The following is a 27,284-nucleotide window of genomic DNA, read 5'->3' as shown; positions in this document are numbered from 1 at the left end:
TTAAAAAAGGTCTTAGTGATTAGTATAGGGAGACATTGAAATACAAATAAGAACCTCGGGAGGACCATCATCTTAATTGCTTGCACCCTGCCCGCCAGCGACAGAGGCTGCATGTCCCACCTCTTGAAGTTCTCCTCCATTTGTTCTACCAGCCGTGTCAGATTAAGTCTGTGCAAGGTTCCCCAGCTCCTAGCGATCTGAATCCCCAGGTATCGGAAGTTTCTTTCCACTTTCCTTAGAGGCAAGCCTTCTATCTCTCTACTCTGGTCCCCTGGATGTATCACAAATAATTCACTCTTCCCCATGTTTAGCCCATACCCCGAGAAATCTCCGAACTCCCTCAACATTCGCATAACCTCTATCATCCCCCCCGCTGGGTCCGACACGTATAACAATAGGTCATCTGCGTATAACGAGACTCGGTGTTCTTCTCCCCCTCTAATCACCCCTCTCCATTTCCTGGAGTCTCTCAACGCCATGGCCAGAGGTTCAATTGCCAACGCGAACAACAATGGAGACAGCGGGCATCCCTGTCTTGTTCCCCTATATAGTCGGAAATACTCCGATTTTTGTCGACCCGTAACTACACTTGCCGTTGGAGCCCCATAAAGAAGTCTAACCCAGCTAATAAACCCGTTCCCGAACCCAAACCTCCTTAACACTTCCCATAAATACTCCCACTCCACCCTATCAAATGCCTTCTCTGCATCCATTGCTGCCACTATCTCTGCCTCCCCCTCCACTGGGGGCATCATTATCACCCCTAATAGTCGTCGCACGTTAACATTCAGTTGTCTCCCTTTTACGAACCCTGTCTGGTCTTCGTGCACCACCCCTGGGACACAGTCCTCTATCCTCGATGCCAGTACCTTTGCCAACAGTTTGGAGTCCACGTTCAATAATGAAATAGGTCTATAGGACCCGCACTGCAACGGATCTTTATCCCTCTTCAAAATTAGCGATATCGTCGGGGGTAGAGTCCCCCCTTCCCTGGCCTCATTGAACGTCCTCACCATCAACGGGGCCAACAAGTCCACATATTTTCTGTAATATTCCACCGGGAACCCATCTGGTCCCGGGGCCTTCCCTGCTTGCATGCTTCCCAGTCCCTTAATAACCTTGTCCACCCCAATCGGTGCCCCCAGGCCTACCACCTCCTGCTCCTCCACTTTCGGGAACCTCAATTGGTCCAGGAACTGCCGCATCCCCTCCTCTCCCTCTGGGGGTTGAGACCTATACAGTCCCTCATAAAAGGTCTTGAACACCTCATTTATCTTTCCTGTCTTTCGCACCGTGTCTCCCCTTTCGTCTCTAATTCCTCCTATCTCCCTCGCTGCTGTCCTCTTTCACAACTGATGAACCAACAGGCGACTAGCCTTTTCCCCATACTCATACCTCCTCCCCTGTGCCTTCCTCCACAGTACCTCCGCCTTTCTGGTGGTCAGAAGGTCAAACTCCGTCTGGAGTCGTCTCCTCTCCCTGTACAGTTCCTCCTCCGGGGTCTCTGCAAATTCCCTATCCACCCTTAAAATCTCCCCCAGTAATCTTTCCCTTTCCTTGGCCTCTGTTTTCCTTTTGTGGGCCCCAATGGAGATCAGCTCTCCTCTGACCACCGCTTTTAGTGCTTCCCATACCACTCCCACAGGGACCTCGCCGTCGTCATTGACCTCCAGGTATCTCTCAATACACCCCCGCACTCTTGCACACACTCCCTCATCCGCCATCAATCCCACATCTAATCGCCAGAGTGTTCTCTGCTCCCTTTCCTCTCCTAATTCCAGGTCCACCCAATGTGGGGCATGGTCCGGAACCACTATGACTGAGTACTCAGCTTCTTCCACCCTAGAGATCAACGACCTTCCCAAAACAAAAAAATCTATCCGGGAGTACACTTTATGGACATGGGAGAAGAAGGAGAACTCCCTAGCCCTAGGTCTAAGAAATCGCCATGGATCCACTCCCCCCATTTGGTCCATAAACCCCTTAAGTACCTTGGCCGCTGCCGGCCTTCTTCCGGTCCTTGAGCTGGATCTATCTAGCCCCGGGTCCAGCACCGTATTAAAGTCCCCTCCTAAAATCAAGTTTCCTACCTCCAGGTCCGGTATACGCCCCAGCATCCGTCTCATAAATCCCGCATCGTCCCAGTTTGGGGCATACACATTAACCAACACGACCTCCATTCCCTCCAGCCTGCCACTCACCATTACATATCTACCTCCGCTATCTGCTACGATGTTCTTTGCATCAAATGCTACCCGTTTCCCCACCAAAATGGCCACCCCTCTGTTCTTTGCGTCTAGTCCTGAGTGGAACACCTGTCCCACCCATCCTTTCCTTAACCTAACTTGGTCCGCCACCTTTCGGTGCGTCTCTTGGAGCATAACCACGTCTGCCCTTAGTCCTTTCAAATGCGCGAGCACTCAGGCCCTTTTTATCTGTCCGTTCAGGCCTCTCACGTTCCACGTGATCAGCCTCACTAGGGGGCTACCTCCCCCCCTCCCGTGTCGACTAGCCATTACCTTCTCTCGGCCAGTCCCATATCCCGCCTCCGCGCTCCCACTCGCTCTCCCAGCGTCGCACACCATCCCCGTCCACCCACTCTTTAGCCATTTCCTTTTGGATTTCCGCAGCAGCAACCCAGTTGATCCCCCCCCCCCCCCCCCCCGGCTAGATCGCTTTCTAGCGTGATTGCTCCCCCCATATTACTTCCGTAAGTCAGCTGACTTCAACTGACCCCGGCTACTCCTGCTCACTCCTCGACCCCCCCGTGTGGGGAATTCCCATCCGCCTTGCGCCTGTCTTCCCGCCTTATTCTTTCTGGCGCGGGAACATCCCTTTACCTGACCCGCCTCTTATGGCGCAGCTCCCTTTCCCCTCCCCATCCCCATTCTCCAGCTATGTCCCGTCTTTCCCCCCTCACCGGCGCCCACATTTCCCCATGTCTCCCCCCTTCCCGATTTACTTCTCAATTAACTTCAACCATAGCATTAACAATAACATTTCCTGCAGCATCAGTCCCTCAGTTCCGATCCAATTTCTCCTCTTTGATAAAGGTCCATACTTCCTCCGCCGTCTCGAAATAATGGTGTCTCTCCTGATACGTGACCCATAGTCTTGCCGGCTGCAGCATCCCGAACTTCACCTTCCTTTTATGCAACACCTCTTTGGCTCGGTTAAAGCTCGCCTTCCTTCTCGCCACCTCCGCACTCCAATCCTGGTACACCCGTACCACTGCATTCTCCCATCTGCTACTCCGCACCTTTTTAGCCCATCTCAGGACCTCTTCTCTATCCTTAAGGCGGTGAAATCGCACGATTATCGCCCTGGGTGGTTCTCCCACTTTTGGTCTTCTCGCCGGGATCCGATGTGCCCACTCCACCTCCAAGGGACCCGTAGGGGCCTCAGCACCCATCAGTGAGCTCAGCATCGTACTTGCATAAGCTCCACAGTCCACTCCTTCCACACCCTCAGGGAGACCCAGTATCCGAAGGTTCTTCCTTCGCGCTCCGTTTTCTAGGGCCTCGATCCTTTCAGTACACTTTTTATGAAGTGCCTCGTGCGTCTGTGTCTTAACCGCCAGGCCCAGGATCTCATCCTCATTATTTGTCACCTTCTGCTCCACCACGCGGAGCTCTGCCTCCTGGGTCTTTAGCGTCTCCTTGAGCCCCTCAATTGCCTGTAGCATCGGGGTCAGCACCTCCCTCTTCAGCAGCTCCACGCACCGTCTCAAAATTTCATCCTGCTCAGGCCCCCATGTCGCCTGCACTTTCTCCGCCGCCATCTTGTGCTTCTCTCTTTCTGACCCTTTGGTCGACGATTCCTCGCGCTGCAGCCGCCGCCGGCGGTTTTTTCCTCCTTCGTTGGGGGGGGGGGGGGACTCCCTTCTCACACACCCCACACCGGGTTGCGTCGTCAAAAAATTCCCCGTTGGGGCTCTTAAAAGAGCCCGAAGGTCCGTCGGAGCTGGAGCCGCCGAAACGTGCGGCGAGCAAGGCATCACCGCAACCGGAATTCGAGATGTCTCTTCATATTCAACGTCTGATGATGAAACTTCAGAGATATGACTTTTAATTAATCTATACACCTAGCAAGCATATTGTGGTAGCGGATGCATTGTCTAGAGCTGCAACAGCACAAGATGACAATTCCATTGGAGAGGATGGGCAGGTTCATGTAGATATGATTACAGTGTCAGATGCAAAGTCAAAATTGATTGCTGAAGAACCAGGGATGGATGAAGTACTACAAATGGTGGTACACAATCTCAACAATGGATGGCCAAAAGGTTCAGGTTCTAAATATTATCACATATGATCAGAGCTAAGTGTAGCAAATTGTTTATTACTGAGGCAAGAGAGAATCGCAATTCCACAGTCTCTGCGCAAGGAGATGCTACAAAAGATTCATGAGGGTCACCTTGGAATCGAGAAATGCAAGCGAAGAGCGTGAGATACTGTCTATTGGCTGGGAATAAACAAGATATACAGAACATGGTGGAAAATTGTACCACTTGTCAATGATATCAATATCGACAAGCAAAGGAACCGATGAAAATAGGTGAAATTGTGTCAGCTCTTTGGCAAAAAGTTGGGATAGACTTATTCTACCCTAATGGTAAACAATATTTGGTAACGGTAGATTATTATTCAAATTACCAGAGGTAGCACAATTATCTAGCTCATCAGAAAATTGTGTAATCATGCATACAAAAGCAACGTTTGCACGACATGGAGTACCTGAGGTAGCAATGAGTGATAATGGACCATGCTTCAACAGTAAAGAATGGCAGGAATTTGCAGGCAATATGATTTTAAGCATGTAACATCAAGTCCATTATACCCGCAATCAAATGGCAGAGCAGAAAAAAGGGTTCAGATAGTCAAGCAATTACTCAAGAAGGCTCTGGACAGTCAAGATGATCCACATTTAGCACTGCTAAGCTATCGAACATTTCCATTAAGTTGTGGTTTATCGCCAGCAGAAATGATGATGAATCAGAAACTATGAACAATTCTGCCATGCCATACCAAGCAAAGGCTGAATGAGAAGATAAGAGATCAAATGGAATCTCAGAAGAAGAAACTAAAGGAATATTATGCCAAGTCTACCAGGAGTCTGAAACCTTTGAAACCAAATGACATGGTGAGAGTGGAGGATCCTGATGGCTAGTCAACACGTGCTAAGGTATTGCAGAAAACAGATCCAAGGTCCCATTCTGTGATAACTGAGCAAGAACAGGTTTTAAGGAGGAATGGATGAGCACTCCTAAAAGTTAAATAACCTGTTGCTGAACAGCAAGGCGAGGATGTATATGAAAATTTACATTTATCGAAACCGACATAAGCAGTAAACGAGTTAAATGTCAATATACAGAATGATGTTCAGAGCAATGATACAATCATACTAGATGTACCTACAGAAATTCAGAACTTTCACAGATTCACCAGATTTACCAAAGTTGAGACGATCAATGAGAAACAGAAAGAAACCGGTATGGTTGGACCTGTGAATGGACAATATAATTGTACATGATGTAAAATACATTCTTATGAATATCACATGTAATATTTACTGAAATAATGTATTATATGTCTTCTTCAAAATCTCAAGGAAAGGGGATGTAGTGCTATGCATAAACAAGTGTATGTGTAAATATGTATAGCCTCTAACCAGTAGGTGTCAGGCTAGTAATACTGACACTGTAGCCTGGAGAGAGTCTGTAGGAGAAATCCGTTGTATTTGTATTAGTTCCAGTTTGATAGCATTAGTTTCCTACCCATAGTTTATTATACTACGATAAAATTAACTAGTCTTGAACTAGATGTTCTTTAGTATGCTGACTCAGTAATTGTCACTGTACAAGAACGTAACAGATAGCAGCGAGGAACAGGACAGGGACAGCGACAGGGACAGCGATGGGAGCCCTCAAACCGCAGCCCGAGACAACCCGGAGCACCAGTCTGGGGATGCCACTAACATCCCAACGCAGCTGTTTCCAATAACCTCCACCATCCCAGAGACACTCACCTCGGTTGGGCACTTTAGTAAAGATGCTCCTGGGGCACCATCTGGTGCGCACCACATACATGCTGTGGTACAGCAGGTGGAGGTAGGAACACCCAAAGGGGTGGACAGTCGGAGAGCGGCCAGACCGCAGGGATTGGCTGCCGTGCAGATGGGTTTTGGAGTTCTAGAAAGGGCAGTACTGTAGCACCATCGATCACACACGAGGCGAGACGTAGAGAACTTCAATCGAGGCTTTATTGAGCAGACTTGTTCCCCAGCAGCTCAGTCACAGAATGTAGCTGCGGGGAGTAAACCGGGTTCTTATACCCCGCCTATCTGGGTGGAGCCCAGTAGGCGGCAGATCCAATCGGGACCCAGCATCTGTCCTCCAATAGCTCCTCGGCATTCATGGTGTACCGTATTACCCCTAATACATACCACCACAAGTACCATCGCTGGTGCAGATGCAGTCACAGAGCTAGGGACTGCATGAGGGTGTGTCAGCATGCCACCCAGACCAACACCGCATGGGTAACGTCCGCAGTGGAGACATTGGGAACAAAGGTATTGGTCATGGGTCAGGATGTCCAAGGCCTGGGACAGTCTGTGTGAATGGTGGCTGAAGCCCAGGATACATGTACCAGGGCCACATGGACATTGCAGCGGCACTCCAGAGCGTGACCAGTCACAGCGGGTCATGGCTGGGGGCGTCAGCGGTATTGCCTGGGCATTGGCTGCTGTGGCACAGACCCAGAAGGTAATGGAAAAGTCACAGGGTGATGTGGCACAGTCCCTGAGGGAGGTGATCCACTCCCTATGCTCCACGGACACAAGCATGGAGACCCTGATTGGACGAGGGCAGGCCTCCAGGACTGGCAGTGCCAGGTGGAGAGGAAGCCTCCAGGGGTTACCTCTGCTCGCACCCCCTCACCCCCAATGGAGTAGCCCGGGGGCCACCGGGCACCTCGAGGGAGGAGGAGGTGATGGGGCCTGTGTCGGTGACTCCCGCAGGGAAGGTGCCAGAATACCACAGCCCCTCGGACTGCTCCCCCCACCCCCTCCTTTCCCTGGCGCATCCGATGGGCAGCGGGCAGAACAGGGTGGCACCACGCCATCTGGGACACCTGAGCAGCAGCTGGGCCCATCTAGCCCCAGTTGCACCAGAAGACGCCTGCCAATGGGAACAGTGGCGTGGGTGGGCCAGGGATCCCAGCTCAGCCAGTGGTCACCTCTCCGGTGCGTCACCCCTATCCCTCTCCACCCCATACCACCGCTCCCCTCCACCCCCCCACCCCCGCCTCTGCGGGTAGCAAGCTGGAGAGGGAGCGAATTCCAGAATTTAGGAACCTAGCAGCTGAAGGCATGGCCATGAGTGGTTGAGTAATTAAAATCTGGGATATATGAGAGGTCAAAATTGGAGGAGCACAGATATCTCGGTGGGTTGTGGAGCTGAAGGAGATTACAGAGGTAGGGAAGGGTGAGGCCATGGGGGAGGGGAACGGGTGGTGGTCTTGGAAACAAGGAGGAGAATTTTTAAATCAAGGTTTTACTTCACCAGGAGTCAAAGTAGGCTGGTGAGTGAACGGGTCCAAAATGTGATATTTAGGAGAAGATGCAAATCTGATCAGCAATCCTACTCCTGTAGACATCTGTAGAGTATCTTCTTGGTGAAGATGATCCTGTTAAGTTGCTTTAGTGAGTGCTGGCTATTGTGATACATCTTGACATTTGTGACATGAACTTACCCTTTTGGTAGTTACAAGGGAAATGCCATGAACAACAGATGGAAAATGAATGTGCTTTCTTAGACCTGAAGAAGACCTTTGACGCAGAGAGGCCTCATGGAATGTATAAGCCAAACTTGGATGTCCTGATGAAGCTGTAAGTCTGATACAGCAGTTTCACAATGGGAATACTGCCAATGGCACTGAATGTAGTGAATATACTGACCCCTTTGACATAACAAGTGGTGCAAAGCAGCAATGAGTCATAGCCCCTGTGCAATTCAGTACATTCTTCGCTGCCATGCTTTCTGGGGCATTGGATGGGAATGTTGATGGAATATACATCCAATTCAGAACTGATGGCATCTATTATAAATATCTTTACCTATCCTGAAAGCAGAATCTTCAAAAATGTCTGCCGACAGTAGCACTTTCCACAGTCCACCTGGTAGGACCCATGCCAACTCAACTGGTGTCGAACTTTCTGGCCTTACAGACCCTAACACTATGCCTAGGTAGTTCCCCAGATGATACAGCAGGAGTGGAGGCAGCCTGCTGTGATTCCTGCCCTGTGACCTGGGTCCCCGTTGGCAGGCCTCTTCTGGGGCGACCGGTGCAGCTTGGGTGTCCCAGGTGGCGAGGTGCTGCTCCGTTCTGTCCGCTGCCCACCAGATGCGCCAGTGACAGTAGGGGTGGCGGGAGGGGGGTGGGGGGGAGAGTCCGAGGTGCTGGGGTATTCCGGCACCTCCGCTACGAGAGTCAACAGCATGAACCCCATCACCCCCTCTTCCCTTGAGGTGCACAATGGCTCCCAGGCTACCGAATGGGACGAGGGTGCGAAAGCAGCTATCCCCTGAGGCTCCCCCACCACCTGGCGCTGCCAATCCTGGAGGCCTGCTACCGTCTCGACCAGGGTCTGCACGCTCACGGCCATGGAGCACGGGGAGTGGACCATCTCCATCTGGGACTGCACCACATCACCCACTGACTGTGCCACCACCTTCTGGGCCTCTGTCACATCAGCCAGTGACTGTACTGCGAGAGGACACCTCAGAGGGCAGTGAGGCTATATGGGTAGAGATCAGGAATAAGAAGGGTGCAGTCACAATGTTGGGGGTTTACTACAGGCCTCCCAACAGCCAGCGGGAGATAGAGGAGCAGATAGGTAGACAGATTTTGGAAAAGAGTAAAAACAACAGGGTTGTGGTGATGGGAGACTTCAACTTCCCCAATATTGACTGGGACTCACTTAGTGCCAGGGGCTTAGACGGGGCGGAGTTTGTAAGGAGCATCCAGGAGGGCTTCTTAAAACAATATGTAGACAGTCCAACTAGGGAAGGGGCGGTACTGGACCTGGTATTGGGGAATGAGCCCGGCCAGGTGGTAGATGTTTCAGTAGGGGAGCATTTCGGTAACAGTGACCACAATTCAGTAAGTTTTAAAGTACTGGTGGACAAGGATAAGAGTGGTCCGAGGATGAATGTGCTAAATTGGGGGAAGGCTAATTATAACAATATTAGGCGGGAACTGAAGAACATAGATTGGGGGCGGATGTTTGAGGGCAAATCAACATCTGACATGTGGGAGGCTTTCAAGTGGCAGTTGAAAGGAATACAGGACCGGCATGTTCCTGTGAGGAAGAAAGATAAATACGGCCATTTTCGGGAACCTTGGATGACGAGTGATATTGTAGGCCTCGTCAAAAAGAAAAAGGAGGCATTTGTCAGGGCTAAAAGGCTGGGAACAGACGAAGCCTGCGTGGAATATAAGGAAAGTAGGAAGGAACTTAAGCAAGGAGTCAGGAGGGCTAGAAGGGGTCACGAAAAGTCATTGGCAAATAGGGTTAAGGAAAATCCCAAGGCTTTTTACACGTACATAAAAAGCAAGAGGGTAGCCAGGGAAAGGGTTGGCCCACTGAAGGATAGGCAAGGGAATCTATGTGTGGAGCCAGAGGAAATGGGCGAGGTACTAAATGAATACTTTGCATCAGTATTCACCAAAGAGAAGGAATTGGTAGATGTTGAGTCTGGAGAAGGGGGTGTAGATAGCCTGGGTCACATTGTGATCCAAAAAGACGAGGTGTTGGGTGTCTTAAAAAATATTACGGTAGATAAGTCCCCAGGGCCTGATGGGATCTACCCCAGAATACTGAAGGAGGCTGGAGAGGAAATTGCTGAGGCCTTGACAGAAATCTTTGGATCCTCGCTGTCTTCAGGGGATGTCCCGGAGGACTGGAGAATAGCCAATGTTGTTCCTCTGTTTAAGAAGGGTAGCAAGGATAATCCCGGGAACTACAGGCCGGTGAGCCTTACTTCAGTGGTAGGGAAATTACTGGAGAGAATTCTTCGAGACAGGATCTACTCCCATTTGGAAGCAAATGGACGTATTAGTGAGAGGCAGCACGGTTTTGTGAAGGGGAGGTCGTGTCTCACTAACTTGATAGAGTTTTTCGAGGAGGTCACTAAGATGATTGATGCAGGTAGGGCAGTAGATGTTGTCTATATGGACTTCAGTAAGGCCTTTGACAAGGTCCCTCATGGTAGACTAGTACAAAAGGTGAAGTCACACGGGATCAGGGGTGAGCTGGCAAGGTGGATACAGAACTGGCTAGGCCATAGAAGGCAGAGAGTAGCAATGGAGGGATGCTTTTCTAATTGGAGGGCTGTGACCAGTGGTGTTCCACAGGGATCAGTGCTGGGACCTTTGCTCTTTGTAGTATATATAAATGATTTGGAGGAAAATGTAACTGATCTGATTAGTAAGTTTGCAGACGACACAAAGGTTGGTGGAATTGCGGATAGCGATGAGGACTGTCGGAGGATACAGCAGGATTTAGATTGTCTGGAGACTTGGGCGGAGAGATGGCAGATGGAGTTTAATCCGGACAAATGTGAGGTAATGCATTTTGGAAGGTCTAATGCAGGTAGGGAATATACAGTGAATGGTAGAACCCTCAAGAGTATTGAAAGTCAAAGAGATCTAGGAGTACAGGTCCACAGGTCATTGAAAGGGGCAACACAGGTGGAGAAGGTAGTCAAGAAGGCATACGGCATGCTTGCCTTCATTGGCCGGGGCATTGAGTATAAGAATTGGCAAGTCATGTTGCAGCTGTATAGAACCTTAGTTAGGCCACACTTGGAGTATAGTGTTCAATTCTGGTCGCCACACTACCAGAAGGATGTGGAGGCTTTAGAGAGGGTGCAGAAGAGATTTACCAGAATGTTGCCTGGTGTGGAGGGCATTAGCTATGAGGAGCGATTGAACAAACTCGGTTTGTTCTCACTGGAACGAAGGAGGTTGAGGGGAGACCTGATAGAGGTATATAAAATTATGAGGGGCATAGACAGAGTGGATAGTCAGAGGCTTTTCCCCAGGGTAGAGGGGTCAATTACTAGGTGGCATAGGTTTAAAGTGAGAGGGGCAAGGTTCAGAGTAGATGTACGAGGCAAGTTTTTTACGCAGAGGGTAGTGGGTGCCTGGAACTCGCTACCGGAGGAGGTAGTGGAAGCAGGGACGATAGGGACATTTAAGGGGCATCTTGACAAATGTATGAATAGGATGGGAATAGAAGGATACGGACCCAGGAAGTGTAGAAGGTTGTTGTTTAGTCGGGCAGCATGGTCGGCACGGGCTTGGAGGGCCGAAGGGCCTGTTCCTGTGCTGTACATTTCTTTGTTCTTTGTTCTTTTGACTGTGCCATCTCCCTCTGGGACTGGGCCACCTCCCTCTGTGTCTGCGCCACGTCGGCCAGCGCCTAGGCAATGCCGCCGACGTTCCCAGCCATGTCCTGATGTAACTGGGTCACACTTCGCTGCGATTTCCAGGTGGTTCTGGCACATGTTGCCTGTGAGTCAGTAACCTTACCCTGGGCCTTGGCAAGCGCCTGCACAGAATGCCCCAAGCCTTGGACATGCTGAATCAGAGCCAATACCCTCTCCCCCAAGGCCTCCACCATGGACGCCACCCATGCGGTGTTGGCCTGGGTGTCACGCATGGTCGGCACCACTTCCTGCTCCTGCAAAGAGTTGGACGGCTCCAACTGCACCTGCAAGTACTGGATGCTCACCGACAACCCCACATGTAGTCCCTGGCTCTACGACTACATCTCCATGATTGATGGGATTGTCCGTTCCTGAAGCTCCAAACCCGCCTGGTCAGCAGCTAGTTCCTGGGATCAGCCTGACCTTTGATCGTCCGCCACCTCAGGTGTTCCTACCTCCACCTGCTGTACCGGAGCAGTTGTGGGGTGCGCACCAGATAGTGTCCCAGGAATCTGTTTACTAAAGTGCCCAACTGAGGTGAGTGTCTCTGAGATGGTGGAGGGTGTTGGAGACAGCTGTGACGGGAAATCACTGTCATCCTCCTACTCGAGCTCCAGGGTCACCTGAGGTTCGGGCGGAGGGCTGATGTCCGAGCTGCTCCCATCTCTGCGTGGCTCACGGAGGGGCTCTGGCTGTTGCTCTGGCTGGGGGCGGGGGGGGGCACCAGACAGACCCTCCCCATCACCAGCAGGTCCTGTAAGACACAAAACAAGACGCATGATTAGACCGCGGGCCGGGGCGGGACAGGAGGGGGGAGGAGGGGGAGGAGTGGATGTGAGCATGTGGGTGGGGATGGGGTGTGGTTGAGTGGGACTGTGGGTAGGGGTGAGCGTGGTGTAGGGGTGGTGTGCGAGTGAGGGTGATGTGGGGGTGAGAATGTTCTTGTGGGTGTTGACACACATGTCACGGGGAACCGCAATGCAGCGGGGTCTCGCTTCCTTGGCGATGGCCGAACTCCACCTCGGCAACTTCCCTTTCCTCTGGGCCGCCGGCCACATCCAGGGCCCTCTGCTCAGCCACAGTGAGGGGCCGCAGGTCCAATAGTCCCTCTCCTGTCTTCTCCCGCTCCCAGTGGTTGTGCACGGCCTTCTCCTGGGGGAAGGGGAACAGAAAACGATAGTGTTAGACAGTCCGACACATGCAGCCCAGTGGATCGGTAGCTGGTGGCCTCAGTGGCCAGGACACCCGGCCATGGCGGCCGGTATGGGTGCCAACATGTGGTGCAGGATGGGGGTTCGCTCAGCCTCCGAGTGGGTGAGGGGGGGTGGGGTAGGGTTACGGGTGTGTGAGAAGGGGGTTAGTGCCAGGGGCACAGTGTTGCCTACTCACCCTGGCAGCCCTGAAGAGGTCGTGTAGTTTTTTGCGGCACGGCTAGCCAGGCCGGACCACATTGCCCACGATGATGACCACCTCTGCCATCTGCGCCGAGGCATGGTAAACTGTGGCAGCTGGCAGCCTCCTTCTCGGGCCGGGGTACAGGGTCGTCCTTCTCTCCTCCACAGCATCCAGGAAGGTCTCGAGCACAGCGTCTGCAAAACTTGGGGCCGCGCGTCTTGCTGCCATCTTGTCAGCTGGGATGATGTGTGTGGGGAGTGAAGGGTGTATATGCGGCTGCAGCTTGTCAGCCTCCCGAGTGTCAATCGCAAAACCAGCGAATCTCGCATCATTTCTCATTAGAGTCGATTGTGTTCCATGTGGCGCTGGTGCTAGCCCCACTACAGTAGCAGAGTTGGTCCAGGTGCGGCGGCAGTTTTGCTGTCGTGGAACTCCACAAATTCTGCGTCGGCGTCAACACCAGAAACAGAGAATCCTGCCCCTGATGTTTCAAACTATGGTCTGCTTCATTAGGAATGAACATATAAGCACAAATGTATTTGAAGCATGAAGCTTTGAATGCACCATATTATACTCTAGGTTCTATATTGATATTCAACGTAAAGCTTCCCTCAGTTTTAAGCTGCCCATGTGTGTGTGTGCACGTGCGATTAAGTTTGGTTCTGATGTCCTCCCTCTTAAGTTAATATGCTTGCTGAAACAGATGCTTCGACTCACGACTCTAGAATGACCACGTGAGCAGGTAAGAGAAAATCTGAGACTTATGAAATGATACCCTACAAAGTCAGTGCCTAGTAAAGAAAGGGAAGAAAAATGGGAATGAATATTTAAAGCACAGAGTGTTGATAATATGAACCCAAATGTAATTGTTAACTTCTAAAAAATGGTTTTTTTTAACATTACAGGACTCGCAGAATATAAAGAACTATTATAAATGCTACTGCTCTCTGATGTGGCTAAGTAGTAGATTGGTGTTGATTTCTCTCTTTTCCACCCAGTGTGATTGCTGCTGAAATTCCTTCTAACAACCATGAATAATCCCTTGGTTACCATCAGTAATTATTTCCATTTCCAAGTGATTATCCATGGTTCAGTTAAAGGGCATCCCATACATCAATTGCATGAGAGAAAAAAATCATTGCTTGATTGGCAGATAAAGCAACAAAGGAGTAAGATTTAAGGTGCCATATCCAATAGGGTAGTACAGAAGCTGCCTATTACAATGGATGGTGCACTCTTTGAACTCATTAAAGCACAAATTTCCATCTCTCCAACTCCATTCCCCTGTGCACCAGCTAGACCACCATAAATATCTATTCTGAAATTGTTGGAGATCAAGTCAGGTTAGTAATCGTTTGAAAGGGAAATGTGTTGTCGAGTTTCACGTGAAACTGCAACTTGTCTTTTTTCTTTCATGTGCTGACTGACCCTACTTGCATACATTTAATTTTTCCTTTTTGTTTTTTCAGATTTTCAGAAATAGTGATTTATTTATTTTTATTCACCAATTTTATCCATCCGCATGTCTGCTCTCCTGAAGACACTGCATCTCTTATTGAGGCAGTAGTTTATCTTTTTATCACACTGCAGGCAAGGAAACTATTACCGGCGATAAGAGTAAAATAACAAAGAAAGACTTGCAATTATATAGCGGGTTTCAAGTCTCAAAACCCTTTGCAGCTAAGGAAGTAGTTTTGAACTGTGGCCACTTTTGTAACATAGGAAATGTGGCAGCCAATTTACACTCAGCAAACTCCCACAAACAGCCATGTGATAATGACCAGATAATATGCTTTTGTGATATTTATTGAGGGATAAATATTGGTTAGGCTGCTTTTCATTGAAGCAGGGCTATTTTGCGTCCAGATGCAGTACCAGAAGATATCACCAGCTTGAAACCAATGAGGAAAGCCTTTCAACTCATCCAGAAAGAAAACTACAGACCTCCATCTGCTATATTCTGCTGTTCTTAAAGGAACCTTAACAATTGTTGCCTCTCTGGTTAACTCTGAAGTTCATTCCTTGTATTGATCTTGCTTTTTAATCAAGAGCATAATATTGGTCCCAAATCTGTTTTTCTCCGAGTTGGTTCTTCGTTGCCCTTTCATAGCTCAGCTTGAAGTAATGATCCAAATTGAAATGAAATGAAAATGAAAATCGCTTATTGTCACAAGTAGGCTTCAAATGAAGTTACTGTGAAAAGCCCCTAGTCGCCACATTCCGGCGCCTGTTCGGGGAGGCTGGTACGGGAAATTTATATTGCTATATTGTTATCTCTTACTTTCTGCTATGAGGCATTCGCTTGCTTTCATCTTCTGTTAGGTAATTCTTATCTTATAACTCAGCTCTTTGATGTCAAGTATGAACTTAATTTATGAGGTTTCAGCATCTTGCTGGCCAAATCATTTATGCTTACTCACAGAAACCATTTTGATCTTACCCTTGCCTTATCCTCAAAGGGTTAATGTTCTTTTGCTGGTGTATACTAATCTGTCACCCCATGCGGCCTGCCGTCTATCAACATCAATAAATAATACAGATTTCCTACATAATGAATGATCCTTTTTTAACTGCGCATTGCCACTTGCTACTTATTCCACCTGCACCTCACTGCCTGACCAAATTATAGCAAATGTTTTATACTTCAATTAATCTGAAAGGTTAAAATGGATTAGTAAAAATGAGCACAGAAAGAAATAAAGGTCAAAATCCCTCCCATACAAGCTGTTCCTCCAGAGGTAATTCCAGGATAAAGACAAAGGAACTGAGAGATGCTTTGCAAATCAGTGCAAGTTAAATCCAAGGGTGCTCTGCTAATTATTCTTTTAAAAGTGCATCAGATTTGATCCATTTACTCTGCAGGCATAATGCATGTGCAGTCGACCACAAGTACATTAATCCAGCTTCTCTATACAAGTGACTGCCAATTAAGTTAGAAACACTGCGCTAGCACCTCTGTTCTCAGACATGCCAGTAACATTTATCGGAGTTTTTAGTTACAAAATGCTCCTCTTTTTCTCAATTTCAGATAATAATTGAGATAAATATGACCAGGCTACGTAACGGCCCATGAATCTCTTACTTTAATTTGTCCAGAGTGCATTTTTTCTCATTAATGATCAAAGCTTTTTGTCTAGGGGTTGGTTTAGCACAGGGCTAAATCGTTGGCTTTGAAAGCAGACCAAGGCAGGCCAGCAGCACGGTTCAATTCCCGTACCAGCCTCCCTGAACAGGTGCTGGACTGTGGTGACTAGGGGCTTTTCACAGTAACTTCATTTGAAGCCTACTTGTGACAAAAAGTGATTTTCATTTCAAATATAATTGTAATATTATAATTGCAAATTGTGAACATTCCTTTGGAAGCCTCTATCAAGTGCATCAGTAGTGAACAACACAGTACCCTGAAACACCAACTCACTGCACATTGTGCAATTATGTATCTGTGACTCTTGTCTCCGCTGAATTTTCTTAATTGTTTTCTTTAGGTCCAACGTACAGCAATCACCTTTTATCTTTTACTTAAATGGAACAACCACCGAATAGAGTTTACTTCACCAAAATCTAATGCAGGGTAATGCCAAACCTGAGAAGTAATTTATTGCACTACTTTACAAAATATTATTTGGACCAGTCACGAACAGTGGAAAGACAAATTTTATGGCTCAGCATCACTATAAAATAAAACAATACATATGCCAAACACATTTACTCTAGCTGAGTAATTATGGAACCTGATTCAGGAAGCAGTTTCCCTGTTGGTCCAGTGGTTAGAATTTGGTGCTTTCACCTGGGATTGATTCCCAGTCAGGGAGTGAAGATTTTGTGGGTTGGTTTAGCTCAGTTGGCTGGACAGCTGACTCGTGGTGCAGAGCAAGGCCAACAGGGTTCAATTCCTGCACTGCCTTCTCAACCTTGCCCCTCACCTCTTCAGGTTAAATCACCACCAGTTAGCTCTCCGCCGCCAAAGGGGAAAGCAGCATATGGTCATCTGGGACTATGTCAACTTTACTTTATCGAATCTAGTTCAGTTCATTCATTTTCCTTTTTGAAGATCTGTCATCTAAAATGATTTTGCCATTTAAATTTGAAAGAAAATTCCATCCCCATCTGTTACATATTCTTGAGATGAACATGAGCATGCAATAATATAATTATTATAGTGAAGCAGTGCAGAGATTGGGAAAACAGTTGAGAGAAGGTTTAGGATAAAGAAATGTGGAAGTTAGGAGCACATTTGAATTGTTTTCTGCAATTGAGTTCTTGATAATGGTTTATTTACTAGCCTAACATCTGCCACAGAGAAAGTGCTGGACTCCATTATAAAAAAATTTAGAATTTTAAGCAGGATTCTTAGATAATCATATTTTGATCAAACAGTGCCAAATTGGCTTTGTCAAAGGGAAATTGTGTTTAACTAATCTGTTAGAATTTTTTGACGAAGCAACATTCAAAGTGAATAAAGGAGAACCGGTAGATGTAGGGCGGAATTCTCCGCCATTGGGATTCTCCATTTTGCCGCCAGCCTAGAGGTTTTCCGACGGCGTGGAGCTGCCCCACAGTGCGAAACCCCATTGACCAGCCAGCGAAACGGAGAATTACGACGGCGTGCTGAACCAGAAATTTGGCACGGCAGGATGGAAAACCCCCCCCGAGGTGTGTTTGGATTTGCAAAAGGCATTTGCTAAGGTGCCACATCAAAGGTTACTAGAAAAGCTAAGAGCAAACGGCATAAGGGGTAACATATTAGCATGCATAAAGAGTTGGTTGGCTAACAGAAAGCAGAGAGTAGAGTTAAATGGGTCTTTTTTTTGTTATGAGAGGGTGCAGACAGGAAAGTGGAGCTGAGACTGCAACGAGATCAGACATGATCGTATTGAATGGTGGATCAGGCTCAAAGGGCCTGATGGCCTACTCTTGTTCCTATGTTCTTCCTACCACTTAATTAATTCGAGTAACATTTTAATATACATACATATGAATTAGGAATATTTGTCAATCCACATGGATTTCCCTGGAGTATCCAAGAATTAAAAACTAAACTCTAGGACACTGCTGCAAGCGATCTGGAAAAAAAAGAATCATTACAGCATTAAAATATTCTTTTCAATTATCTTTGAACACCTTTGCTTATTATTTATAAAAATATCAGATAATAGGGGAAAAGTAGCTCTTTGAGTGGCAATCATCCAATCAGGGAATGAAGATTCTATTTTCACTTTCTAATTGCAATAGTGGTGGGGGTGGGGACACAGGTGACTGTTCGGGAGACTGAGGGCTGGATTCACCAATTTCCAGGCTATGTCCGGAGGATCCGTGGCGTTTTATGTCAAAGCGCCTGGCCTCCTCGACAAAAATAGCCGGACAATTGCCGGATCTGTAGCCGCGCATGCGCATGGCGACCACCTGCAGCAGTCGTGCCGTACAGCATGGCGCCGACCGTGTGCGGACCCGACTTGCCAGATAGTGCACCTCTGGACACCCCCTGGCCACTCCTCACCAGTCCCCCCAGCCCTCGCTGAAGCCCCCCGGCCAGCAGCATGGCCACCGCCCAACTATGGCGGCGCTGGACACAGCCACCAATGACGGGTTCCCAACTGCTGAGACCATGGGCGAAATTCTCCCCCAACGGCGCGATGTCCGCCGACTGGCGCCAAAGATGGCGCCAATCAGACGGGCATCGCGCCAGCCCAAAGGTGCGGAATGCTCCGCATCTTTGGCGGCCTAGCCCCAACATTGAGGGGCTAGGCTGACGCCGGAGGGATTTCCGCCCCGCCAGCTGGCGGAAATGGCGTTTGTTGCCCCGCCAGCTGGCCCGGAAATGCGGCGCATGCGCGGGAGCGTCAGCGGCTGCTGACAGTTTCCCGGAGCATGCGCGGGAGCGTCAGCGGCCGCTGAAAGTTTCCTGCGCATGCGCAGTGGGGAGAGTCTCTTCCGCCTCCGCCATGGTGGAGGCCGTAGCGGAGGCGGAAGGGAAAGAGTGCCCCCACGGCACAGGCCCGCCCGCGGATCGGTGGGCCCCGATCGCGGGCCAGGGCTCCGTGGGGGCACCCCCCGGGGTCAGATCGCCCCGCGCCCCCCCCAGGACCCCGGTGCCCGCCCACGCCGCCTGGTCCCGCCGGTAAATACCAGGTTTGATTTACGCCGGCGGGACAGGCAATTTCTGGGCGGGACTTCGGCCCATCTGGGCCGGAGAATTGAACGGGGGGTCCCGCCAACCGGCGAGGCCCGATTCCCGCCCCCGCCCAATCTCCGGTACCGGAGACTTCGGCGGGGGCGGGATTCACGGCGGCCAACGGCCACTCTCCGACCCGGCGGGGGGTCGGAGAATGACGCCCCATGAGTCAACCGTGCGGTCGGGAACCCGGCCCATATAGGGCAGAGCATTGGAGGAGGGCCTTGAGGTGACGTCCCGAGGCCGTCCCAATGGCATGCGGCAAGCTCCTCAATGATGCCATTTTGGAGGGGGCGGAGCTTGCAAAAACAGGCGCCGCCCCCGATTTCATCGTAAAAGGGGATTCTCCACCCAATCACCGATAACGAAATCGGTGTCGGGGAATTGAGAATCCCGCCCTGTGTTCTCCCGCCAAAGCTGAATTGCCTGTGAATTAGTCCCAGTGGGAGCTCGAACCACTGAACAATTTAGTTTCCCTCATCATGCAAATTTATTCATGGCGAGGAATACGAGGGATTCCCGAGGGAAGCCCGCCATTTTGAGCAGGCAACCCAATAGTGAAGTCCCGATGCCAGCCACCATCCACCCATCCACACCATAAATCGGCCCTCCATCACCGCACTCACCCAAACATCACAAAGCAGACCCCCACCCGTGGATTTCTGGGTGCCCCCCTTCCCCAAGTCGGGAGTGATCCAGCATGTCCCCTCCCCTTCCAGGACCCCCTAAATAGGGCGACCTCCCACTGGGACCCCCTAATTAGAGGGATCCCCCAAGGGGCCACCTAACTAGAGGGAGCCGCAGAAAAGAGACCCTTGTCTGGAAGCTAAAGAGCAGTCCAGAGAGGGGTGATAAAAAAATTACAATTGTCAAGCTTACTTGGAAGCACCACGTGTTCATTCCTGGAATGAGAACAGCTGTGTCCGGTGTTTAAACCGCTCAGATCCATTAGCTTCAAGCCATTCATTCATTTCTGATCGTGGGCTGTGATTGACAGCTTCCACAAACCAGTTTCTGCCTTGTTTCATTTATCCTCTTCATAGATGAGTAAGTCTAAGTGCTGAAACCACAATGTTTACAAACATCAACCACATCTGAGAGAGTTAAGTGCTGTCAATTTCCAGCTCAACATTCAAAATTACTCAAGCATGAAAGCGGGTGATTGGACTGCACTTAACTCTTTGATGTGGTTGACAGTTGTAAATGTTGTGGTTTCAGCACTTAGACTTACACATCCAGCGAGGGGGCAACATTGTGATGGGCACCAATCCAGATTTTTCCCGGACGCTCAATTCTCCTCCGCATTAGGTGTTCTGCTACGGGCGGCGGAGAATTTAGCCCACAGTCATGTGGATGGATAGATTGATCAAAGGCAGAAGTGTGGAGGTGGAAAGGTTGGCAGCAGGAGGACATCTCATGCGATTACACCACCAGAATATATCCAAACAAAGTTGAGATGATAAAGGGAACTATTTTGTTTCCCGACTGCTGAGCAAAAGCTCGGCAGGAACTTCAATGAGTTATTTTTCTGTAATATGGTGCCCTCAAAAACAGCACGGAAATGGCATTAGACAGTTTCACGTCATGGAAACGTATCCAGGAGCTTTGTGATCTTTCATCGGCATTTTAGAAATCTCTGATGTTTGCAGTCACAAGCACAGACCAAAATTTGAAAAATAACTCTGGAAAGTCATCCTCCTTTGCAGCTTTACTGACTAACTTGATTTTCTGTAGTGTATAATTTTGTGCTTACTTTGTATGCTGCTATCAGCTAGAAATGAGGCGCCTCTACTGTTTTTGGAGAAACAGCAGAACACCATCCCTAGATGGAAACAGGCTCAACAACAATGCAAATAACTCCCAATGGCTTTACTTCCATTCTAAAATTCTGGTCAATGGAAAGTTTAGCACTCAGCAAATCAGTACCGGCTGAGGTTATTCATGAAGGCTCTGCCTTCTCAACCTTGCCCCTCCCCTGAGGTGTGGTAATCCTCAGGTTAAATCACCACTAATCAGCTCTTCTCCTCAAAGGGAAAGCAGTCTATGGTCATCTTGGACTATGGTGACATTACAGAACAATAATTTAGCTTTCCACTTTTTTACATATATCAGAACTTACATTTAGTTGGCGTCTTTAATGTAAAAAAATGTGCCAAGGAGTTTCGCAGGTTCATTCTGAGGAAAAATGTTATACCAACTCACATGAGGAGATATTAAGGAAGATCACCAAAGCTTGGTCAGTGAGGTAGATTTTAAAGAGTGTCTTAGATGAGGAGAGTGAGGTAGAGAAACAGAGAGCTGTAAGGAGGGAATTCCAGAGCTTATGTCCCAGGCAACTGAAGGCCCGGCCACCAATGGTGGACCGATTAAAATATGGATGGCAAGAGACCAGAATTAGACAAGTCTAGGTTTCACACAGGGTGTTCTGGAGGAGATTACAAAGATAGGGAGGAATGAGACCATGGAAGAATTTGAAAATCAAGATGAGAATTTTAAAATCAAGAGCTTGCTTGACGGGGAGCTAGTGTAGGTCAGCAAATACAGGCATAATAGGGACTTGGTGCGAGTTAAAACATTGACTGCAGAGTTTTTGATGACCTCAAGTTTATGTCGAGTACAATGTGGGAGACTGACCTGGGGTCCTTTGGAATAGTCAAATATAGAGGTAATGAAGGCATGAATGAAGTTTTCAGTAGCAGATGAGCAGAGACAGAAGCAAAATCGGGCCATGTTACCGAGGTGGAAAAGGTGATCTTAGTGATGGTGCCATTATGATGCTGGGAGTTAAATATGAAACTAAGATTGCAAACAGATGAGTTTAATCTCAGACTGTTGCCGGGGAGAGGGATGGAACTGATAGCTAGTGAACGAAGTTTGTAGCAGGGACCAACATACAATGCCTTCAGTCATATTTAATGTGAAAACTAACACTGCTTTCAGATAATGTTGCTGAAAGGCAAGAGGTAAATGAGAAATAGGAGGGTGCCAGGGATAGATTCTTGAAAGACACCAGAGATAATAGTGCGGGAGCAGGAAGAGAAAGCATTGGAAGTGATTCTTTGATGACGATTAGATAAATAAAAATGGAAACAGGTGAGCAGAGCCTCCCTCTGGCTGACAGGGGAGAAGCATTGGGTGAGGATGGTGCGGTCAACCACGTCCATGTCAAAAGCTACAGGCAAGTCAAGGAGGAAGAGAAGAGGTCATTGTTATTTGTGTTGTTATAATATTGTGTAAAGGATGCACAATGTACTGTGTTGGTTGACCAAAAATTTTCAATAAAATATTTATAAAAAAAAAAAAAGGAGGAAGAGAAGGGGAAGTAAGGAATAGTTTTAGAACCGTGGCAGAGGCAGAAGCTTAATTGGGGGGATTCAAACATTAATTCCAGGGAACATAGGAATGGAGTTGGGAGGCAATAGCATGTCCAAGGATGTTGGTGAGGAAAGGGAGTTTGGGGATGGGATGGTAATTGTAAGGTCAGTGTGGTCAAAGGTTTTTTTTTGAGGATGTAGAATGCACAGCACTGACAAAAACACAAGAACTACATGTTGGTTTTTGCTAAAGTAATCATGGGAATTTTTCATTTCTATTTATTGGAGATTGTAAAGTAACCACCCATGAACAGTTTTTGTGGTTCTGTTCGAACTGTGGAATTCATCATCCAATGTCAATGGAATGGATTCCACAGCACTGGAGCTTCGGTACATTTTAGAACTGTACAACATTACTGTAATACAAATGTACCAAAAATTGCTTTTCTATTTAGTTGCCTGAATATTGATCAAGTTTTAACTTGATTTCAATCTCTCCAACATTTATACATCGCAATCAGATAATTGGCTCTTGATACTTGAAATATTACTATGATAAAGCAGATTTAATTACATTAGGACTCAATTAGACTATAAAACAGGGCCCAAAAACCTATCTCAGATTTAAAACAACAATAATTTCTTTCATCTCTAAAGTTTGATGACATTCACTGAGGCTTCACTGATCTTTCGTAAAAATAAATCACTTTGCTCAACTCACTCTGCAGCTCTCTTTTCATTCTACCCCAACCCCAGCAGCTCTAGTCCCTCTGGTTTGTTCTTTCATCCTCCTTGCAGTTCTTGTCTCTGACCTTTTATCCATTGCACCCAGTACTACCAGTTTTATTGGAGCACTTTCTGCCTTCCCTTGGGAGCCCTGGTCATTGTTGCAGACTTGTTTGAAAGGCTACCCGAGATTATTTTCACAAGGCATTTATCAGCTTCTCCTAACACTTGCTATACTTTACCCAAATAGCACTGTTTTTCTCTTTTCCTATTGCCTTCCAAGAATAAAAACAATTAGGAACAAAATCTTTCTATTGAGAATGACAAACCAAAGGCTGAGGATGAAAGTAGAAGAAAAAGTCACACAAAAAGAAAAGGACAAATGGATTGAGAAGACACAAGCACAAGATAATTTCTAAGCACAACACACCCACAAATTCTCCAGCAGGGCTTACACCTATTTAGCTCCCCTTTAATATTGTCTGAAAAAATTGTCCACTTAACTAATGATTTCAACAAAATAAGAGCTAGGCCAATGAAAGTGCAACCTCAGTGTAATTCTATTTCAGAAGCTGGGAAGGGACTCTTAAATTAAAATAAAATCCTGAGAAAGCCTTGTGGTGAATGTATTATGCTAATAATCCACCATTGTACTTGTATCTGTATCTGTGCTATGCTGTTGCCCTTGTGAGCTCCTCCTATCGGCCATTGTATGGCATTATCCATAGGGGAACATGTTGGGGACTGGATGGGCTCCGCCATGGCTCCTCCCCTTGAAGGGAGGTATAAAGAGCAGCCAACCTGAAGGCGGTTCTCAGTGTTGGATCAATCTCAGGCAGGCACTGTTCTAAGTTGGTTAAAGCCACGGTTTACTTCTACTCCTGTTTCGAGGGAATTGATGGTCGCATCAATTAAATCAACTTAAACGCAACTATGGAATCGCCCCTCAAACCTGACCGACTGGATCTCGATCCGCAGGCCGCGGAGGCGAAAGAAAGTTTTTTGCACTGGCTCCGCTGCTTCAAGGCCTATCTCGCAGCTTCCTCCACGCCTTCCGTCAACGACGAACAGAAGCTGAGCCTCCTCCACGCACGGGTGAGCCATCGAATCTCTGTTCAACTCGACGAGGCCTCCTCTTACGCAAATGCCCTCGCGATGCTTGAATGCCTCTATGTACGGCCCGTGAACGAGGCCTACGTGCGACACATCCTCACCACTCGCCGCCAGCGCCCCGGGGAATCGCTAGAAGACTACCTATGCGACCTCAAAGCCCTCACATGCAGCTGCAACTACCAGACCGTTACGGCCACTCAACATATGGAACTCGCCGTCCAAGACGTCTACGTGGCGGGAGTCCGGTCCAACTACGTGAGACAGCGCCTACTCGAAAAGGGGGCCCTGGACCTGGATCAGACGGTAAAGTTAGCCTCCTCTCTGGAAGTAGCGTTCCAGAGCCTTAACGCGTTCCCGGCTGACCACGCAACCCCCTCGTGGACCCCTGACCAAAGACTACCCCAGGCCTTGATGTTTTGGGTGTTCTGGATCACAAACAGGGCACCAACACTTGAAGTGGTGCAATTCTATTTTATTATAAGGTTAACTATATTAACATTCTTGAACTGTGGGTAAATGCAATACCAGCTTTAACTGTTGGCCCTTGCCTAGTCCTAACCATGTGATGCACTCAGCACATAGTGAATGTCTGTGTTGCAGGCTGTGAGCTCTGTGCTCCGAGATGGCTGCTACTAGAATGAGCGGGAACTCCCTTGTCCCCTGTCTTTGCAGTGCGTGTGCTCTCACTGGTGATTGGCTGCGGTGTTGTGTATGCTGATTGGTCCCACTGCATGTCCATCAGTGTGTGTGTGTGTGTCTGCACCATAATATACTGATGTATATTATGACATCCCCCCTTTTATATAAAGAACATGTGCCTGCGTGACAATAAATATCATGTAGTGAATGTACCTGACTATGTGTGTGCGTGTTATTTACATGACTATGTACATGAGGCTAATCTATTTACACGGGAAGGTGCCTGGTGCAGAGAAATAGGGTGTCACACCAACAACAAAATGAACATTATATACAAACTACTGGAACGATGAAACAGGATAACAGAACAGATCAAAGAGTCCAACATTGTAAAACTCATAAGTCAAGTCTCTGAGGTGGGCGACGAATTCTGGTTGACCGCCTCAAGGGTGGGTCAGGAGCCATCGGCTGAGGAACGGGCTGGGCCACTGCAGAGTGAGGAGGATGCAGAGTATTCGGAATCTCCACGTAGTCCAGGTTGGGGACAACAGGAGGGCATGGCACCGGTGGAGGATCACGTAGCGAGCGTGGAACGAGACGAAGGGCATGCCGTTTGCGACGGCGAATGGAACCATCTGGCAGACGAACCAGGAACGAGCGGGGAGACACCTGCCGAAGAACCACAGCAGTTGCAGACTAGCCACTGTCTGGAAGATGGATGCGGACGTTGTCATCCGGCGCCAGAGCAGAGAGATCAGTCGCCCGAGCGTCATGCGCCGTCTTGTGTTGTGCACGAGACTGTTGCATCCGCTGAAGGACCGGAACGTGGTTGAGGTCTGGGACGTGAATGGACGGCACCGTGGTCCTGAGGGTGCGACCCATGAGCAGCTGGGCTAGCGACAGGCCCGTGGAGAGTGGGGCCGAACGATAGGCCAGCAAGGCGAGGTAGAAGTCGGATCCTGCATCGGCAGCCTTGCAGAGGAGCCGTTTGACGATGTGGACGCCCTTTTCCGCTTTGCCATTGGATTGGGGGTGCAGGGGACTGGATGTCAGATGCACAAAGTTGGACCATTCCTGGCTCGCGAAGAAGGGGCCATTGTCCGACATCACAGTGAGTGGGATGCCGTGATGAGCAAAGGTCTCCTTACAGGCACGGATGACCGCCGATGATGTGATGTCGTGCAGGCGTACGGTAGTTCGAAAAATAGTCTACAATCAGAACATAGTCCCTGCCGAGCGCATAGAACTGGTCAACGCTTACCATAGACCAAGGGGACGTGACCAACTCATGGGGCTGTAGGGTCTCACGTGATTGGGCCGGCTGGAACCGCTGACAGGTGGGGCAGTTGAGCACTGTGTTGGCGATGTCCTCATTGATGCCGGGCCAGTACACAGCCTCTCGGGCCCCCTGCCGGCACTTCTCCACGCCAAGATGACCCTCGTGTAGCTGTTCCAAAACGAGCTGCCGCATGCTGTGCGGGGTCACGATGCCGTCCAGCTTCAGCAGGACACCATCACCTACTGCCAGATCGTCTCTGATATTGCAGAACTGCGGGCATTGGCCCTAGAGCCACCCGTCCGTCATGTGGCGCATGACACGCTGTAGTAGGGGTCAGCCGCAGTGTCGCGGCGAATGTGGATAAGGCGTTCATCCTTGGCCAGCAGATTGGAGGCCGTGAAGGCCACATGAGCGTTAACCTGGCAGACGAACCCCTCTGGGTCACACGGGGTGTTGACTGCCCTGGACAGAGCGTCGGCTATGATCAGGTCCTTGCCCGGGGTGTATAGGAGCTGGAAATCGTACCGCCGGAGTTTAAGCAGAATGCGCTGGAGGCGAGGGGTCATATCACTCAGGTCTTTTTGTATAATGTTGACCAGCGGGCGATGGTCGGTCTCGACAGTGAATTGGGGGAGGGCGTACACGTAATCATGAAATTTGTCGACCACAGTCAACAGGCCCAGGCATTCCTTTTCGATCTGCGCGTAGCGCTGTTCTGTGGGGGTCATGGCACGTGACGCATATGCAGCGGAGGCCCATGATGAGGCCTCATCGTGTTGCAGGAGCACCGCCCCAATGGCGGATTGGCTGGCATCCGTTGAAATTTTTGTTTCCTTCGTGGGATCAAAAAATGCCAATACCGGGGCCGTGGTAAGCTTGGTCTTAAGCTCCTCCCATTCACGCTCGTGGGCGGGAAGCCATTGGAAGTCTGTCGTCTTCCTGACCAGGTTCTGGAGAGCTGTGGTACGGGAGGCGAGGTTGGGGATGAACTTCCCCAGGAAGTTGACCATGCCCAAAAATCGGAGGACCGCCTTCTTATCCGCTGGCTTCTGCATGGCCGTGTTGGCTGCCACCTTGTCCGCATCCGGCCGCACACCCAACCGGGAGATGTGGTCCCCTAGGAACTTGAGTTCCGTCTGGCCGAAGGAACATTTG

At 49.0% G+C, this 27,284-nt stretch overlaps 1 protein-coding gene across 7 annotated transcripts in view; it reads left to right on the top strand.

Annotated features, from left to right (window-relative positions):
• Positions 1-27,284, top strand: part of LOC140385490 (clavesin-1-like) — a 271,602-nt gene that overhangs the window by 171,926 nt on the left and 72,392 nt on the right. For 5 of the 7 annotated variants that reach the window (XM_072467702.1, XM_072467703.1, XM_072467705.1 and 2 more), the window contains one exon: positions 14,753-15,027. The exons of 1 other annotated variant lie outside the window; for it this stretch is intronic. In XM_072467702.1, the coding sequence (XP_072323803.1) occupies positions 14,753-14,870 (118 nt within the window). In that variant the 3' untranslated portion in view covers positions 14,871-15,027. Of the gene's footprint in view, positions 1-14,752; positions 15,029-27,284 lie in introns of those variants that run through there. One more of the 7 variants, XM_072467707.1, reaches the window with a different exon arrangement.

This window comes from Scyliorhinus torazame, chromosome 11, assembly GCF_047496885.1.
Source record: "Scyliorhinus torazame isolate Kashiwa2021f chromosome 11, sScyTor2.1, whole genome shotgun sequence".
Lineage (NCBI taxonomy): Eukaryota > Metazoa > Chordata > Chondrichthyes > Carcharhiniformes > Scyliorhinidae > Scyliorhinus > Scyliorhinus torazame.
The sequence above is the reverse complement of the archived record's forward strand: the minus strand, read 5'-3'. Positions and strand labels throughout refer to the sequence as shown.